Raw genomic sequence first — 19,896 nt, forward strand, 5'->3', positions numbered from 1 at the left:
CCAGACTGCAAAAAAAAAAAAAAAACACACACACACACCCCTGGCCCAATTTGCTGTCGTGGCTGGTGTGATCCCTTTGAAAGATGGTCTCTAGTATCTTGTATTTTACATATGTAAGAACAAACTGAGACAATGGTTAAATGAGCAGTTAGCTCGTCATACATATATCAAACAGCTGCGTCCTGTATGCTATGTCAGAAGTCCTCCTGATAGGATGGTAGCTTAGCAGAATTTTGCACAAAAAAGAAGAAAAACAGAATCTTAGATGTATTAGTAACTTGTAACTTGTTTTTTTAGAAAGATGAAGGTAACTAAGACGACTTTAGCGCTGTTAGAAGGTGTCTTTTTTTTCTGTTGGAGGCTTACTGTTTTCCCGAGCTTTGAGCCTCTGCGCTAAGATAGGCTTAAGTTGTCTGGGTATCACTCAACACACGGATTAAACTGATATTAAATCATGGTAAGAAAGCAAAGATTCATGTTTTCCAAAATGACTTCTTTTTAATGGAGTATGCTAAGTGTATTTCTCATGTACTACCTCGCCTCGTTACGTCTTTATTACCCATGGTAATTATTTGTAGCTTAGCTTGCTTCATCACATTACTCATGACGATGCATACCAGGTTATAGCCCACACACTATCCCATCGGTCAGGATGACTGGGGGCTTTCTGAAGTCCCTCAGGGAAGCTGGAATATGGTTTCACATATCCACTATAGCATAGTTATCATGTATTATGCAATTCGATCTAGGATGGATCATTGAACAGCACAAGCGTGAGATCTAGGGCAGAACGCCCAGCTTCCCAAGACGTCTCTGCAGCTTTGAAACGCCGGGGTGAGGCTGAGCTAAGCCCCGACTGTGTCAAGCCTAGTCACATACTCACCAGCTATACAAACTGTAAGGGTGGATGTTCACACATGTAGTAGACATTTTTGCTATAATCATTTGTTTTGCTATAAATGTAAAGATCTTTATCTTTAGCCTAATCCTAACGTGATCACATGTTTTGTCATTGATGAACTCTGAATGAACTCTGATCAGAACCTAACTCCCCTTAGTAACACTTAGCCTAGAGGTTTGTTCATTTGACCAGCTTTGATGACCTTGCAATGGAATTGTGAGCTCTCCATTCATCAATGTATGGTGGGACATGTGCAGCACCCTGGAACCCTAAGGGGAATAGGCTTCTAAAGAAAATTTAAACCTAATCCACCCTGCAGGCTCACAAAAGGAGGCTATGGGGGTCAACAGAAAAGTAAAATTAACTGTACCGTGAAGTTGCATTACAGATACAAGCATCTCGCAAGTTACAATGCTTGATATATGTAGCATGAACATTTTATTGAAGATATACCCGAATACATAAAAGTCTACCCGAGAGAGAGGAAAATCCATAGAGGTCAGAGGTCAGCAATTGATTTGTATGCAGTATGAATGACAGTGTTCTGTATTTGATGATAAGCCATCAAAAATGATTCTAACTCAACATACTTCATCTTCAACAGTACCATTTCACTGGTTACACTGCAGCGCTGTATTCATGTCCTGTTAACACCGTTTCATCTGTGGTCTCCGTCCTCCCAGCGCCAAGATGATGTGCGAGGTGATGCCCACCATCAGCGAGGATACGGCGCTGAATCAGCGTGGCTCTCAGAGCAGTTCCTCGGACCCGGACTCCCACTTTGAGCAGCTCATGGTCAACATGCTGGACGAGAGGGACCGGCTGCTGGACACGCTGAGGGAGACCCAGGAGAGCCTCGGCCTGGCCCAGCAGCACCTTCAGGACGTCATCTATGACCGGGACTCTCTGCAGCGCCAGCTCACCTCCGCCCTGCCACAGGTAGGCCACAGCAATGTAGCTAATTTTTTTTTAATGTTGTGTAGTTTTTGTCTTAACTGACTTTTATAGTGTAGACATAGACATGAAAGATGAGAAGACATGCCTCAACGCTCTGTGGCTGGTATTTTAATCCTGATGTTGCAAATATATGGTATGCGCCTGAACTTTTAGGCCACTGAGATGCCAGGCTTTGACTTATTTTTGTCTGTGTGGATCGGATTTGCCAGGAATATTTTGTAGCAGTTTCGTACGTGGCTTTATTTGGATAAGACATTTTAGTAAAAAGGCAATTCAAGGTCCTTTTACATTAATGAGCAGTTAAAAACATCCGTTAAAGAGCATAAACGTAAAACCCAGGTATGGAATACTAGAATAAAAATTACATTGCGTTGTAAGAAATGAGCTTAAAGTCTTCAGCCTTGATCTAAAAGGACAGAGCTGCAGCGGAGCCGCAGTTTTGTGGGAGTTGGTTTCAGATATGTGATGCCTACAAACTGACCGCTGCTTCTCCAGTAGAGCATAGCTATCCCAGGGGACATGAGAGACAAATTTGTGGTATCCTTTGCATCAATAAAAACATTTGGAAACTGGAGACCAATTAATAGTTGGGGTGTGAATCTTCACTGGTCTCCGGATTGGATTGCAATCATCCCCATCAACTATATGAATTGATAAACACATGGTTTAATCAACAAATTCAACATCCACATCAGTAGGCAATAATCGATTATGGTCTTTCACTGCATCAAGATTCAAGAATCGTCTAGGTCCACATTGCTGCAATAATTCATTTCACCACCCCTTATTACCCGTTGGACTCCCATTGCATATTGACGGCTTATTGAAGCCCTTGGATACAGCATGTACAAAATGGTATATTGCTGTTTTATAAGCTAGTGTTTTTTCTTAACCAACTCAAATGTCACATTGCAAACATCACCAAACAAAACCTGAGAAGTTGTTGGTATTTAATATCCCAGGCATATATTCCCATTCAATGTGCGGTCAGCGATGTTGGTTCTGTGACACTGCAGGCTTTCCTTTTGTTTGGAGTCACATCAGTGGAACATAACGGAAACACTGAGTTTGGTATTTTGTTGATGGTGGTAGTTTGTTCATTTATGTAGCAACCTTTGAGAAAAAAAAGTCTTCTGTGATAAGTCCTACAGTAAGCGGAGATTAGCACTTTCTAAAAGTGTGTCAGTAATTCTAGTCACACGCTCTCCCCACTCTGTAGCCAGAAGACTCTGGAGGTTTGCTGGTGCTGGTGGTTAAAGCAGGACTTTGTTGGATAGCACAGTAATCCGCCTGGTCTCGGAGACACAGGCGAGGCAGACACTGTGTCTGGATAAGCTTTGGTGTGATCTCACATTACTGCTTAAAAGGGGTTTGAAGTGTTAAAATGATGCTTTCTATTTTTGAAACAAACCAGTCAGAAAAACATTTCAATATGTGTTTTTTTCTTCTCGCCCTGTGGCCTTCAGAGTAATTTGAATTAACCCACTTACACCTCTGGGTGTCTGTGTGTCGAGATGTTGTGTGTGTGTGTGTATATATATATATACCTTTATCAGAGACTGCCTTTGCTCGGTTTTGGTCTTGGTTTTGTCTCAGACTGTTGGTTTGGTCTTGGGATTTTGTGGTTTCCAGCTCGTACTATCCACGGGGCTTTTTTACCCTCCTCAGACGTTACACAGTGGACATAACATACAGTTGAGAGAACAAGACAAAAAAAAGGGAAAACCTCAGCATTACAAAATGCTGTCCATAGGTGTTACACAACAAGGAACAGAGCAAACAACAAACGCCAATTTTCTCGTTGGAATTTACAAATTTGAATCCATCGTCCTCTCCTGTCGACAAACAATCCCCTCCGCTTCATTTCCAGAGAAAGCATCCAGGGCTGCCAGGGTGAAATAACATTCCCATTATCAGACGATTCCATTAATATCCACGGCCAGTAAAGGCTCCGTGGTGACAGTGGTGATGATGTATTGGTTGTCATTGTGTAATGACAGAGCTGACACAGTGTTCTGGTGCTTTTCCTGACATCTGGCTTAAATTAGATGTCACTCTAGCGATTGGGATCCTCCTAGCGACATCCTGGCACAAACGAGTCCATTAATTAATCTGATGGCGTCTTATTGGCCTGTATGATATCAACATTCCTCTTAATGGTTTATGAAGAGGTTTGTTATACCTTGGTAATTTTCAGAGGCATTTAGCTTCGAGAAAAGTGGCCCTGTTGTGTCTCTTTTTAATATGCAGCAGATAAGAGTTGTGCTTGCAGCTTCTGGATTGTTTGGAAAATGAGAATGAGTTTATTTCACTGATGTGGGTACCACCTTTTGTGCTGGTGTGTTTTTAATGCCTTTGCTCACGATGAGGCTGTAATGATTTTCCTTCGTCTGAAACTAGGGACGTTCCGATACCAGCATCGGCACCGCCTCCGATACTGCCTAAACGCTGGTATCGGGAAGTACTGGAGTTTATGTACTGATCCAATACCACGTAATAAAGCCCTAAAGGAAATCTACATTGAAGTAGTTTATGTTCTTTTTCCATTATAACGGCTTACACCGTTATGACTGTCAAACTGGATAATAAAAGAAAGTTCTGTTGCATTCATGTTTTACAAAGAGTTTAACCTGAGCCAGACCAAACAACAAAATCATATTGCATCCATACAGGGATAATAGTAGACAGCTGTTAAAACATAATAAATATATGACACACTGGTATTGGATCAGTACTCGGTATCTGCCGATATACAAGTTCAGGTATCAGAATTGGTATTGGGAAGCAAAAAAACGTTATCGGACCTGAAACAAGGCGTCTTTAAAGACAGCTGTACATTTTGCTGCTCAGAAAATCATCTAGTGGGATTCTTAAAGAGGGCAATAGATAGCTCCCAGGTCTGTCTCCACTCTGTGTGTGTGATTGCAGATGAGGAGGTGGTGAAGGAGAAGAGAAGCAGCAGAGCTTCTTTTTTTTATAGACAGAAGTGGCCTCATTTAGGCGATAGACAGGCTGTGCATGTGTCTTTACTGATATCACTCCTCTGTTCCTGAAGCCCAGAGCGCTGGTAGATTCAGGCATTGGCCAACCACAAACTCCCTCCCCCCCCCCCCTTCTCTCTTTCTCTCTCTCTCTCTGTTTCTGCTGTCACTGCCTTTTCTTCCATATTTGCGTTTTGCCTTGTGTCTCCCTCTTCTCCTCTGTTTTTCCCCTCTCCCCATCAGAGGTCCCGGCTCCGCTACTCGTCATGACACTATCGACTGATCGGAGTGACGGTTGCCGTCCCCACTTGACGCTTCCAGGCAACACCGCATCCCCCTGACATGCATGACAATCCAACTGTGCCCCGGTCCCTTCCCCGATGTACTTCCCCTTCCACACCCACTGTCCCTTGTCTTCCCTTTCTACATTTCATCAGGCCATTTTGTTGCAGAGCAGAGGAATGGCGGAGGCGACCACTATGCTGTGTGATGCTAAAATGCTTGTGACGTGTGTATTAAAGGGAATATTTTAGCAGCTTTAAAGGTGGCTCTGGAAAAAAAAGTTTTTCTGGTGGTAATAAATATGTTATTTCTGCTCATTGTTGCCCCATGTGGAGGTAACATTTGATCGTGGTGTTGCTTCTGGGAGGGACAGAAACATGGCGGTAGTAAAATCTGCCAAATGTTTTCAATAAAGTTGGAAAAACAACATCTTCTGTTGTATTTCAGGCAGATAAGAAGCTTCACAGTGTGCAAAACTACTCTTGTGCAAGTCAAAATAGTTATATTCTTGGGCACACGGATAGCTCAGTTTGTAGAGCGGGCGTCCATACATAGAGGTTTACGCCTCGATGCAGCGGGCCTGTGTTCAACTCTGACTTGCATGTCATTAAATTAATTGCTCTGGGTCATGTAAACACACATCTTAATTACTGATAAAAATAGGTAGACTATATTGTCCCCAAAAGAGGAAATTTCTTTCCACAATTTATGCACCATCCATTAGTCTGATTGTTTTAAGCATAGAAAAAAGTGTAAAAATTAAGACAATTTGCGTTACACTAAATTGTAGTCATGATGCATTTCTGTTACCTTTTTACATATGGTAAGCTGTTCATTAAATGAAACGATGGATTTACCCTCAACTGCATCACTGCTGCTGATGCGACATGCATTTTGTTGCACAGGGTGAGCGTTTGGTTCTTGCCTCTAACTATAAGCCTCTCTGGGGAATGAGGGACACCGCTGTCATCTGAAAGCCGGGTGTCTGGCGTTCTTCTGCCTTGTTTCCTCTGCTACAGTGGATCTGTAGTGACTCTACTCACAGAAGTACTTGATAAACTCAGTTCAGAGAAGGAGATCCGGACAGACATTTTAAAGCGTGTCGACAACCCAAAAGCCTGCAGCGCCGCACATACGTGACCCTCCTCCCATCCCCCAATGGCCCCTGTGTTGTGACACAGGCAGGAGAGCTGGCAGACGGGCAGTGTTTCCCCGTAGCACTCAGCTGTGTGTTACTGTACTCCAAGAGCCCTGAGGGGCTACAGGAGCATTCTTCCCATGTTTTTTTTTTTTTTTACTGTTGCCAACCTGATCTAATGAAAGCGGCTACTGATGTTCTCGGCCTGTAGCATCTTTCACTCCTGCTGATCCTTGTCACTGGCACCGTGCTGTAGGGTTCCACAAACACAGATTTTAGTTGTAGTCATACAGATGTCTCTAAGGAGAGGAGGACTTCACAATTAGCGGGTGTATTGCTGAGGACCCAAGGAAGTGCACTGTGGAGCTCCTGAGATCTACAGAACATATCAGTCAGTAGTAGGACAGGGCATCGTTCAAACGTTTCCGATACCAATACCGTGACTTTGATACTGGTTCTTAAACAATACTTTTTTGATACTAATTTCATAAAACCATAAGAAATTACAATATTACACATTACGGCACACATTATTTATTTATTCTTCAGCTCCTTCTACGTGAGCCTCGTCTCTGTGCGTAACGCAGCTAGAGTTTTTCCTGCCTACCTCTACAACTTGTAACGCTAAACAGCCAATCACAAGCATTGTTAGATCTTGGTAGAAAAAAAAACACTGCACATGTCAGATTGTAGCAAACCTCAAGCATCGGCAATGTAAATCTTATAGTGAACGTTTTTGTTGTTTGTAAATAGCTTTGTCCCAAATAGCTAGCTGTTAGCATAGCACATGCTCTTGTGTTGCTAGGGGACGCAACTATGTTGTGGTGTATTGCTCTGGACACGAGGAAGATGGCACCACCTGCAGCCTGTAGTGCCACTTGAACAATTTTTTGGGCTTTAGTAAAAAGGGGGCGAGGGACTGAGAAGTTGACGATGTTCAAATGTTTTGGCTAAGTCCTGGATATTCAAAGTCCTACCTACAGCACCTTTCAAACAGGCTTTGTAAGGTTTTATATGTGAAGTGAAATTTCTGTTTTCCAAATACAAATGATGTGTCCATGAGACATTTGCTTGACTAACCTTTTGAAGATTCAGTCATTGCTTTGCGATTTACATTTGGGTTTTCTGTGTAATCTCTCTTTAGAAGGGGTTGATTTACTGCGATTTATCATAAAAACATTAATCTTATGAAAATTGAAATGATCTTAGGAACACGCACACATTTTTATTGTCGGATTGGTATTCAGAAATCTAATAACAAATATAGTAATAATAACATGAAATCATAAATGATATGTGGGGCGTAGCACAAAATTCAGGGCCCTGTAGAAAGGCATTTTCTGTGGGCCCCTCCTTGCATTCCACAGCTATTCATTCTAGCATCTTTTTGGGTACTCGGTCCCCTTCCCCCCCTCAGTCCGAAGCCCCTGTTGGTCACTGTGGATGTCTGTTGGACACTCTGGACCCAGCTCCCCCCCCCCCCACAGACGTGGATTTGAGTGCTTTCTCTGCCCAGACAGTAATGAGATACCGGCCAATTGATCACTCACACACCATGTTGTAATGAAAGAAAAGACTGCACTAGATTACTGTACAGAGCAGCCAATTGATCTGCGGTTTGCTCATTCATGACCGTCATACTGGCTTCAGTAGAAATTATTACAGCAGTGTCTTTCCTGCAACGTCTTCTTTAATAAAAGGGTGATTGAGCTTGGAAACATGCTTTCATTTCACACAGCAATTACAGTTTCATTTAAAGATTAGTAATTAGGGCAGTAGTGGATTTATTTAAAGGGTAAGCACTATGTACATCTCTGGTGTCTGCTCATTAGCATCCTGCTTTAAGTCAGTGAACCACCCCTCCACCCCACTGTTTATTAATCATACATGACACGGCCATTCGTCAGAGTCTATCCACAGGCGCAAGGCAATGTCTTCCCATCCTTCCCAATATATCCAAACAAGTGTTTTGTTGCCATGGAATGTACCATTCTGTGGTCCTCCATGGGGGGGAATAAGGAGAGGATAGCATGGAGGAGGGAGGGGCGATGGCGAAGCTTCCTAACAAGGGCAGAATGTGGAAGAGAAGATGACTAAGCTTGTCGAGGGGATGAGAGGTGAATCCTTCTCCTTTTTTGCTTTCTGATTTATTTATTTATTTATTTATTTTTCTTCACTCCTCGCTGCTTCCTTCCCTCCACCCCCTCCCTGTCTCTGTGTTCCTTGTACAGGAGACCCTGTGGGCTCCAGCAGTCAGCCAGTCAGCTGGTCTCCTCCGCCAGAGCAGCGCATGATTTTCCATGATTACTGTTATTGTTTGTGCCCCAGTTCACGCCGCCTGCGGGCTAGATGAGCAGTTGATGTGTGGCAAGAAGAGAGAAAGAAACTGTACAAAGACAGAGTGGGTTACACAGGGGCTTACCAGTAATGCCGGCCTTTTCCCTGAAGTTCACGAGCCTATCCGCTTTAGAATAAACAACAATACATCATAGATGGCATCATTCTGTCTCTAAACTATACACATTTTGGTTTGATTAAATGACATTGGAAAATGTGGCAGCTTATTTTTTCATGTCCATTTTTTCATATCCTCGGCATGGCCATCTTTTATCTTATATACTCACATTCTGATAGACAGTGGTAGAGTATTTTCCTGTCTCGCAAGCGTTAATTTGCAAACTGAAGCCTTTCTCCTTTTTTTCTGCTCAATTTACCCCCAAAGCCTTGTTTTTCCTCTCCTGCCTTAATTCTTTTCCCCCTTTTAATCTTCTTCACATCGACAGAAGCAGGGATGGGCCCTTGGCACACGCCGTATGCATCAAGTGTCTGTAATGACTCCGACAGAGATGCTTGATCAATACCCTTGAAAGTTTAGTTCAGTCTGATTAGGGAGACGGATCTCGCCCTCCTCCGGATGAATCATCACTGCTAGACGCCAAGCACTGGAGGCTGGATGACCAGTGTCTGACAGGGAAACAGAAGAAGGGGAATGGGAAGGGGTTCTGATCAGACACGCCGTGGTGACGAGTGCAGAAGGATCTCCTGAAGATGTAATTATCTCTCTAATGAACAGCACAGGAATAGTAGATCAGCCTAACAAGCAGCTGCTTGAGTTACAAAGTCTTTTTTTAGGGTTATTCAGTCTGTGCACACAAAGATCACACTTAAAATTTAAGTTGTAGAAGTGAAAGTAAAAATACCTATATAACCCTTAAAGTGATACTTTAAACTTTAAACCTCTGTGTCATCTTTGTGTGGGGCAGTGTGTTATCTGTGGCAACAATTGCACAGAGCAGAGGTGCGGGATTGAATTTTATGTTTTCTTTAGCAGATGTACTGTACATCTCCTAATATTCTAAGTGTCTGACAACTTTATGGAAAGGATTTCTAAGGAGGTCGACCTTTTAGTTAAACAGTAAGATCTTTTTTTTAAACATAAAAACACCCACGAAATTGCATTTGCTAAACCCAACACACTCCATGCAAATAAACAGTAATTTTAACTTTGTAAAATACACTTCATTCAAAGTCGACAGAAACAAAATAAATCAATGAAAAGACGTTTTGGGTCGTCTTTCCACTTTTACAACCATCACAACTCTAGTTTTGGTTGAAATAAATAAATATTTTACCGTTTTACATGTAAAAAATGTTCACATCTCATACTTTTATAAATGGAATCTGGTGGATTTTAAAAGTCTATGGCCTATATGAAGGGATCCTTGTCAGACACTTATTAATCTGAGCCTGTCAGTGGCAGAACGAGCACTTCTGTGAAGGTAAATACAATATGGACAATTGCCCCATTAAAGTGCCCATATTATGCTAATTTTTAGGTTCCTAATTGTATGTTAAGGTTGTACCAGAATAGGTTTACATGGTTTAATTTAAAAAAAAAAACACCATATTTTTGATGTCCTGCACATTGCTTTGGCTCCTCTTTTCACCCTGTGTGTTGAGCTCTCTGTTTTAGCTACAGAGTGAGGCATCACACTTCTATCCCATCTTTGTTGGGAGTCGCACACGCGTAGCAGTAACTAGGTACTGCGCGGTAGCTACTAGCTAGAAGCTAGCGTTGCTAGTGGTTAGCAATGGCAAAACACAGCTACACACACGAGTTCACCCTGATCTACAAAAGAAATTATATATAACTACTTTCATGTCCCTCAACTGCAAATTTTCCTGGCAAAGTTGGAAGCCCGCCCTTGTTTAGAAGAAGTCGCCCGGGTAATCCTGCCTTGTACTGACCAAGGTTGGAGAAACAGCTAGCTGATGCGATATTAGCTAAAGCGTTTAGCTCACACCAAATGTTTTGGCCGATGACGTAGAAAGCCGTGCCAATTTTGAACAGCTCACCCAGAGAATGAAGGCAGGATACATTCAGAAACCCGAATCTCACTCAATACAGCGTGGATGTTTTTTTTCCAAGTTTGTATGTGACACAAAATACCACCCCAAATCTCAGAAAAAGGGATTTATTTATTTTCCTAATATGGGCACTTTAACTTACATTGTAACTTGTTTCGATGCTGCCTACTGCAGCGATCTTGGTTAAGATTGTTGTTCCCATCAGTCACTTAGACACAAAATCATGGTCATTCAATCTGCAGCATTGTAGAGATGGCTCTACAAACAGGAAGTAATTGCTTAATCATGACAGATTTGTATGATGAAATATTTGGTAATGCTAAGCTACTGCTTTTAGTCGGCAATTGCAAGGTATTCATTTTTAATCTAGGTTTCCCACATCGATTTTAAAGAGGCTCTCTCCACATTTGACACCCGTTGTAGAAATAAACAGTAGAAGCACCTGCAGGGAGTTATAGTGAAATCTTTTTAACGTAAGTGATCAGTTCAGTCCAAGATTCATCTTGAGAGATACGTCATTTAAAATCCGGGTTACTGTAAAGTGGAAAGCGAAGTTGGGATTGTGAGTGAAGATGTACGCCCAAGCACACACTCGCATACATACTCTTGCTGCTTGCTGGCTTTGCTCGAATGAATTGGAGAACTGCTCCCTTGAGAGCCCCTTAAGTGAGCAGAGTGAAATGAGGTTATGACCAATACTTAGTTCCTCTCACAGTGCCGACCTGAAAATGTAATCCTACTGCCAAAAGCCACTGCATTTGTTGATTTTTGCCTCCACCGTTGATAAATATTCATTCTCAGTTTTACCAGTGCAGCCACTAAAAGACTTGAGTCAGCTGGTTTTCCCTTTTAATAGCTAGCTGTCATTATTTAACACTTACTTAAACATGCCACACACTGCTGCAAATGTAGGCCGACTTGTGAGGAATTAAACCAACGTTAATTTCTGACGAAATATCCTGAGGACGTGTTGAAAAAGACGAGCAGCTATGAGATTTTGGGGGTTTTGGCAGCTGCACTTGGCTACTCAGAACAAGTCTCTGGTACTGACTGCTGTTTTTCAACCATGCAGCTGGTTCCCATTAATGGATACCTTTTTAGCTTCTGAATGCTCCACTTGAAAGCCAGGAATAAAGCATGATGTCACTGGCTCTTGGCGCCGGCTGAGAATCTTGTTCAAGGACTCCAGAGAGAGCCGATCCCATGATGTCCCGCTTGCTTTGCTGCATCACAGCTCCCAACTTTAATGTTGTGGAACCGCATCTTCAGCGTTACACATCTGCAGACGTCATCATTAAAATCATCACACTAAATACCCCATTCACATGTAAGCACAGTTCTTCAAAGCAGCACATTTACACGTCATATACTTAGGCTACTTAGTATTATTAGGTGTGTGTGTGTGTGTGTGTGTGTGTGTGTGTGTGTGTGTGTGTGTGTGTGTGTGTGTGTGTGTGTGTGTCTCGCTGTGGGAAGTCAACCCCCATGGACCTGCTTTATTTTGAAATACGTTTTATTTTTGTGAAGTATCCGGCTGCACCGTGGTCTTCCTGTATGTGATTACCTGCCTGGCTTGACACATCAACTCGCGTCTCACGCGAGAAATAAAGGTGATGCTGAAACGATCGCTGCAGGCCGACGCGGCCGCTCCGCCCCAGACAGATTGGATGACATGGGCGCTGAAATAAAAATGGCTGTGCTACGCGGCTATACGCAACGCTTACCTGCTTGGTGTGTTTTCACTGATAGAGGCTGCCCTGAACGTCCCGGCTCATGATTACGTGGGTTATATACAAATAAATAGAACATTGCTTTTCATAGGTATAAGTACAGACAGTGAATGAGAACGGACTATATCAATTACACATTTTTTTAGAACTATCCATATAGTAACTAGAAGTGCATTTGGAGAGCGCAGACCTCCGCCAAGGCATGCCCTAACCGACAATGTTAAACCAGTGTGAATTTTCCCAGTCAGTAAAATCATTTTTCCGATTATTCCCACATGAATCCAGCTCAAACACCCTATTTCTCAATGTTATCGAAAGTGAAAAATATATTTGTGTATCCGCCCGGTGATTTATAGCCACTCCAAAATGTAAAGGTGTCTTCCTTGACCAATGCCAGGTTTTCCGTAATCCTGCTGGCAGACAATCAACCAAACAAATAAGCCAAAAACATAACCTTCCTGGTTGAGGTAAATATAGAAAAATGTATGAGGTGGCGTATGAGTATGAATACTATTTATATAGAATAGAGCTGCACAACTTGTTTAATTGTGACTTCAATCACTGTTAATGTTATGCAGAAGCTAGCTGTTGAGGGCAAGTGTCTACTTCTTTCCCCAGGTACCTCCAAGGCCTCATACGCATTCACTCAAATGAGCTTTTTGTAGCATCAACAACCTATATATCCTTTTCTTCCACTCAAAGCCTTATGCGACATGTAAGGACAGGAATAAAAATCTCGGTTTTGAAGGTGAAATATAATGACTTTCTCACACTTTCCAAGGAGTTGAACCTCTGTCTCTCCATACCTGCATCTTCCCAAACTGCCAGCGCCTTGCTGGAACTTCCTCCTCTCTGTGGCGTTTGGCAGCTTCCCATCGCTACCCTGCAGAGATCCCACAGCAAGCTCACTGATGTGACTCAGGTGCATCACAGCATTGCACAATATAATGTCACTACTAATCACGTGTGCAGTGTTCGGTAATACAGCGTGATGGCCAAGTAATATCTAGGCAGTGCTGCAGGGGGTTGTGGGGGTGGGTTGGGCTTACATCTGACATTGTTATGCGGTCAATGAGCCAGAGATGCTTGATATAATCAAGCCACGGCTTGGTATGTCACAGTGTTTAATCACTTTCATATGATATAATGAATCCCAGCCTTGCATATAAAATACTTGTACACAATATACAGGAACACAGGGGAGCGACAAGACGTATTGTATTTTGAGTGTCGATCTGCCTTTTTCTGTTGCTATCCATACATGTAATTTACAGCTGAAGGCTGTATGTTTCCGGGCTTGTCAAGTGAATTTTGGGACCTGTAGGAAATCTGAAAATGGAAAGACGTTAAACAAGGCAAGGTTGAAAACCCTTCAATACATTCTCACATAGATGAATCCTCTGTCCAATTTAAGTGTTTCGCCATTATTGGGTGACAAAGCTCAACTGACACATTTACGCTGACTGTGCACGTACCGCTTCAGTCCGACCTCCACAGTGTGGATATGAAAGTGCTGTGGAGTTAAACCCAGCAGGAATTACTTAGCAATCAATTATCAGCAAACTTTGACAATAAGGATTTCTTGAATTGCAATCAGAAGTAATACATAATTTAGTGACAAGCTTGTTGGAGCCAAAATTATAATTTTGATATTAACTTTTTAGATGAATTGTGCATCAAGCATTGATATTTACAGTAAACTAGACTCATCGTAAACTTACAATTTGTGTTAATTGATTTTGATGCGTGGCATATCGTCACAGCCTTTTGACAATCAGCTGATTAAGGCACTAATGGCATCAGCTGGAGTATAATAACCTAGCTGTCATTCAGTTTGGGGGCCATACGTTTTTTTTTTTAACCGCTGCTTCAAGTACCGCTCAGAACAGTTACGCTATTGTGAGTTAAAGTTGTTTTTTGTTACGTCTATTATTTTTTTGCTCTGCTGTCAATACACCATCCGGAAAGGGCAGTTCAAATGTATCAAATAGAATTTTGAGTGATACAGGAAAAATAAATGTGAAAACAGTGGAGTGATTCTGAGCCTTGTTTAAGCGCGTCAACCAAAGGCACATTACAAAGGACAAAAAGAGATCAGAAACATTTTCACTAAGTTGCTTCCATATAACTGTTACTATAAAAGTGGAATATTATCCAGAACATGCAAAGTGTGAGTACCAAGGAGATATTGACAGGCTTTATTTGTCCACTCCCAATATGCTTTTGTTAGAGCATTATCTCTTTTTATTATAGCTGATTTGTGAATGTTGATTTTGTTTGTTGAGTTTTTCAATGATCAGTTCGCTACCAAGCTTACATAGCTGTTACACTAGCTGTCTGAGGACAATATGTTGTTAATACAAAAGTCAAAGTATGGTTAATTTACTGCTGGGCAGTCTTTATAGTTTATTCTTTACTTTTGCTCTTGTGGACTATAATTTCTCGGCCTATACTGTTTTGCTTCCAGTAAAACCTACAAAGGCAAACTTAAATATTCAACGATTATTGGAAGTAAGCAGAATACACTATTGATGTCTTGCAGGTGTATTTTTATCTATTTTTTCGGGTTACCTTTTAGTTGCTGGTATGTTTAATTTTTTAAAACTCCTGAATTTAAGTTCAATAAATCTTGACAAAAATAGTGGGTTCTGTTCTCTTCCTTTTTTTTTTTTTTTTTTTCTTGTTTTCACTTTACTTTCACTGTTAATATTCTATCCTTTTAATGACTGCATTGAAAATATTTACCTATAGAGGTCCTAGTATGCTGACATGAATATATAACAGTGTAAGAAGTATATAGAAAATATAGCATAGACTAGGTTGATGACTCATTCAGCATTGGGATTGGTATAAAGCTGTGCTGCCTGTGTCAGTGGTTAATTAGCATCAAGTGTTAGCTAGCTGGCCTGGTTATGTTCACAGCATTTTGTGGCCCTGTTTGACACTGTGATAATCATAGCCTGGCTTTCTTTAAAGACTGGGCCAACCCACCCGCCGCTCCCACAGCTGCTTGTTTTGTCCCCGGCACTGGGAACAGTCATCTAATACCAGCCTCCTGTTGCCAGCTGCTGCCCGGCCAGCTCCTATCGCAGGTATCCAAGAAGGCACATCACGTATTGTAGCACGGCCGCGTCCCCCTCCACTGTAGTGCTGCTCTGGAGCTGCCAAATTATCATAAGCAAAAGTGAAATGATCAACCGGATGAAACCCAGAGGTGGTGTTCTCTCTGTTGCATTTATTGTTGGTTAGAAAACGTGTCGAGCATGTCGGTAGTCCAATGCCCCAAATCAGGCCAACCCTAACACACCCCTAAAGCTGTTGAAGTGCCCGTAAACCAGGCATTTATGGACTTTTGAATTAAATTCCGACGTGCACGTTAGAATCCCAGTTGTCCTCTACATAGCCATCTTCCTAACTGCTTTAACATTGTAGTTCTTTGTAAAAACTATTTTATTGTAATGTGTCCCCAAGGTTAGAGGCAACAAATGGAAATTAGCCTTAGCTCATTTTAAAAACAAGCTCTTTTACAGTTTTACTGTTGATCAATGGGAATAGTCCCTGACAAATAAACTAATTCAACTAAACAGCTAAAGACTATGCTTACCCTGGGAAGGTGGGAATTTAATGCATTCTTTGGCTGAAAAAAAGAGCCAGAGCTTAGTCAACTTTCCACAGACATAAGAAGCTTTAAAAAAGAAATCTTTAACAGGGGTCCAGGGCCCCTAGGGGGTCCTCAAAGTCATTGCAGGGGGACATCCAAATTATTGGTAATTTTGTTTGTTTTTCCAAAAATGTAAATGTCTTAACATGAATCCAACATATTATTAGCTCATATAAACCGATGATAGGCTTACTGGCCCATAGGTAAGGTAGTCACTAAGATAGCAATCCATAAATACAGTTAATTCTAAGGATTTACTATGTAAATGTAAGTGTAACATTAAAAGATGATTTATAAAATCCTAATTTTAAATAGCTTAGTATTCAATGCACTAAAAAGGTATGTATAAAGGCTGTAGGCCGCCCTACACGTTATTTCAAGCCTAGTTTAATATGCAACTTCATTTTATACAATATTATTATATAAATCAATGTAATGAAATGGGTGTAAAGAATGCTTAGTTTGTTGTGTGGTTCGTTGTGTTTGCGCTTACCAGCGTCTGACTGAAAGCATCCATGTGCACAGGGCATCTTGTAACTGCGTTTGCAGGAGCTTGACACAAATTGAGCACCAGGAGGCAGGATAATCATTTTTAAAGGCTAGTTTAATTAGTGCACACATGGTATTAAAGTCTGAGAAAAAGGAATATGAAAAAGAATATATTTTGTGTAGAAAAAGTATGTTTTTTCCTTTCCAGCTAGTCCATTGCTCAACTCCGAAAATTGTATTTGTCGATACAGCTCAAGGTGTGAAAAACAGATTAGCCAAATCAGCCAATTTTATTATTATTATGATAGCCATAATTGTATGATGGCCATTGTTGAGTGGCAGCTTTGTCAAAGTTATCAGCTCATGAAGTTACGCACCCATCACACTAAATTATGCTTTAAACGCTGGTTCCTATCCTCATTTAGGCTCAATTTTAGGGGCCTTTTATTCATGTTTCCCTATGACATATTTGGTGTAATTCGAAAGGGTGCGTTCTTGGCTTTCATTCAAGCCCAGTTATTTTATTAGAACAAAAAAGATTCAGTACACAGGTCTACCAGATTGTTAGGATGATTATTATCATGTCATGTATATCATCTCGCATCCCCTTAGCTTTACCTAAAGAGCAAACCGAGAGATTAAGATCCCCAGGTGATGACTACTGCGATCAATATCTCCATTTATACCCGTTTTTCTGAAAGTTAAAGGTAGCCAACACACAGACACACTATATTGACTAAATTGTTTCTATTTCCATGTACCACTAAGTCAATTTGAACAAATACTGCGTCGCATTTGCTGTCGCTCACAGACAGAGGATAGAGTAAAAAAGCAGATGTGCACCCTATCAAAGCCAATTTTACCCCTGTTAGTACTCGTGGATACATTTTAAATTTGTGCCTCTTTTATAAAATTCAGGAAAAATTGTAACGGCATGGTGTCCTCTAAACTGCCTTATTTGTAACAGCTCTCTGCAGATTCGTCCGTATTATAGAAGACTATGTAGTGTGTGGAGATAGTGCTGCAATGCTGCAGAATCTGAAGTTTTTCATTCAGCACACCGCTAACTGAATTACTCTCTGTATAGCAAAATGTTTCCATTGTTTCCAACAAAGAAGCGTTTGACTGAAGCCATTAGGCTCTCCTCTGACTGGGAGGCTGCCGCTGCACTGCTGAAGCATGTGAGGATCACAGGGCTCGCGCTTTATTGACGTCTTTAAATGACTGATGGCTCCGGGGTACAGTAAACTGGTTTTCATTGAACCTTTTTTCTTTTGAGAGTTTATAACTCAGTGTATATTATTATTCTCTCCTCTCAAAATGCACACAGAATACAGAGTAGCTGCGGCTCATTTGGAAGCTGCTGCCTTTGGCTCTGGCTCGCCGCTGAAATGCCTAATGCAGCTAATTACCATCTTTGATTGGCCAATCTGAAACAATCTCCCTCCATCTCTGACAGCATTAGTCATGTAATATGCAGACAAATGCACGACTGATCAGAGATCCCCTGGAGTTTGGATTAGTAACCGAGTATGTTTCATGTCAGTCCTTTTGTCCATATTATGAGCTGTATCATGTTTACGGCCGATGTCTGTTTAGATAATAATCAATTCTCAGCTGCGTGCTTGACAGATTTTTTTTCTGCTTACTATTTATACTAAGCAGAACGCAGGGCAATTTGAAGTTGATTGATCCATGATTTGTGTAATTTATGTCACACTCCATTTCACAGTGTGTTTAAAAAAAACATTTAAGTGTAGCAGTGCATTGGCACAACCATCAGACAAGCATTCTTTCAGACTGAATCAATGCAGTGATACTCTCAGCAAGGGACCACTGGTTCTGCCACACCTAGAAAAGTCATGAACAGTTCGATTACTTCAAATCCTAATGGTGATAAAAATAAAGAATGACGTCTGAACTGCCTTTGAACACAATAAAAACCATCTCATCTGGCATGATTTTTATCACAAAGCCCCGAGAGGGTGAGGATATTATTTTTTCACATGTAAGAAGCTGATATGAGCTTGGCACACAAACGTTTGTCTACACAACAATAATGATATATAACATCCATCATAATAGATATATACTGTATGTTCAAAATATAGCAAGTGTGTGTGCATGCATGTGCGGTCGGATAAATAAATGGTGGCTGGATGTGTACTGTCTGCACATAAAGCTGTGATTGTTTGAGGTAGTGCACTTCATGGTTATATAAAGGTATCACTGGTTAAAATGTTATTTGAATGAGAATATAAATGTAATTGAAGGAATACATTAATCTTGCTTTGAGCACTTTTAGATTCATGTTGCATACTTAGCTCAAAAGGACAGTTCACCCCAAAAATCAAAGTAGTTTTTATAGTAGTATTTATCAAATCTAGATTGTTTATTTCGTGAGTTGCCCAGTATCGGAGATATCGGCTGTAGAGATGTCTGCCTGAGGCTTGTCCTCCTCAGCTGAGCTATAACTGTAGCTATCCGATATGCTATTCGATATATAACGCTACAGCTCAGTCATTGAGCACACCATTAATGTCTACATCTCACCCTGTCACGAGCATGAACCCTTGTCCATTGAGTACCCTTCGTTCTGTGCGCTGATACAGTTGGTGGGTGTCATTTTGTAGAAGGAAAATAGTTTCTATGAAACTTTTCACAACCAAGTCTGTGGATAATCTTAAATAACGGGTCATGATTTCTGAAAAGAGACATTGCTGTTGAGTTTTTGAAATGCTTTTTTTCTTGGCACTTTGAGCACCATAAGCCGAGAGCTATTTAGTTGGATAGTATTTTAGAGAAGGCCGATATCTCTTGGCTGATGTCTCCCAAACAACCGAGATTGATACATAGCACTGCTGGTAAGAGGAAAAAATATATATTTTAGATTTTGAGTGAACTGTTCCTTTAAATTGCAGCACTGTAATATTAAACTGCTGCAGTATTCAAATCCATGTATTAAATAATCATGCGATGATGCCCTGAGTAAACTACACACACTCTCTCTCGGGTCGTGGTAAAAATCCACCATGGCCGGGCGACTGTATCAGTTTTTTTTTTTAATCAGCTCTCCTGAAAGAAAATGTTTTCTCCTCATCTTTGCAGTTCAAATAATGTATTTTTTCAACCACAATACATCATACGAGGCAGTCTGTCTAAGAACACAATTAGCCCCTGAGATGCCTAATTGTGTTCTCATTTTGTCAGTGAGCATGATTTGCAGTTGTTATGACATATCTCCGCGGCTGCGACGTCTGTCTTTACTTGGCCATCAATGTGACGGTGCTAATTGATGATTTCCTCTCGTTTGTGGAACGGGATTTGTTTTCACATGAGGGTAAGGCGATGAAACAGATATGAGGAGGAATTGAAATACAGGAAAGAAG

The 19,896-nt window shown here is 41.2% G+C and overlaps 1 protein-coding gene and 1 long non-coding RNA gene across 11 annotated transcripts in view; one reads left to right on the forward strand and one right to left on the reverse strand.

Moving 5' to 3' along the window:
* Positions 1 to 12,261, reverse strand: part of LOC116673313 (uncharacterized) — a 21,068-nt gene extending 8,807 nt beyond the window's left edge. The window contains exons 1-2 of the long non-coding RNA XR_004327813.1: positions 12,138 to 12,261; positions 5,713 to 5,717 (exon numbers count right to left, since the gene is read on the reverse strand). This is a non-coding gene — a long non-coding RNA (uncharacterized LOC116673313). The remainder of the gene's footprint in view (positions 1 to 5,712; positions 5,718 to 12,137) is intronic.
* Positions 1 to 19,896, forward strand: part of ppfia2 (PTPRF interacting protein alpha 2) — a 188,865-nt gene that overhangs the window by 10,196 nt on the left and 158,773 nt on the right. For all 10 annotated transcript variants that reach the window (XR_004327812.1, XM_032505504.1, XM_032505505.1 and 7 more), the window contains exon 2: positions 1,585 to 1,840. Coding sequence is in view for 9 of the 10 variants with exons in the window: in XM_032505504.1 (XP_032361395.1) it covers positions 1,592 to 1,840 (249 nt within the window). In the remaining variant the exon portion in view is untranslated. The remainder of the gene's footprint in view (positions 1 to 1,584; positions 1,841 to 19,896) is intronic.

This window comes from Etheostoma spectabile, chromosome 23 (assembly GCF_008692095.1).
Source record: "Etheostoma spectabile isolate EspeVRDwgs_2016 chromosome 23, UIUC_Espe_1.0, whole genome shotgun sequence".
NCBI lineage: Eukaryota > Metazoa > Chordata > Actinopteri > Perciformes > Percidae > Etheostoma > Etheostoma spectabile.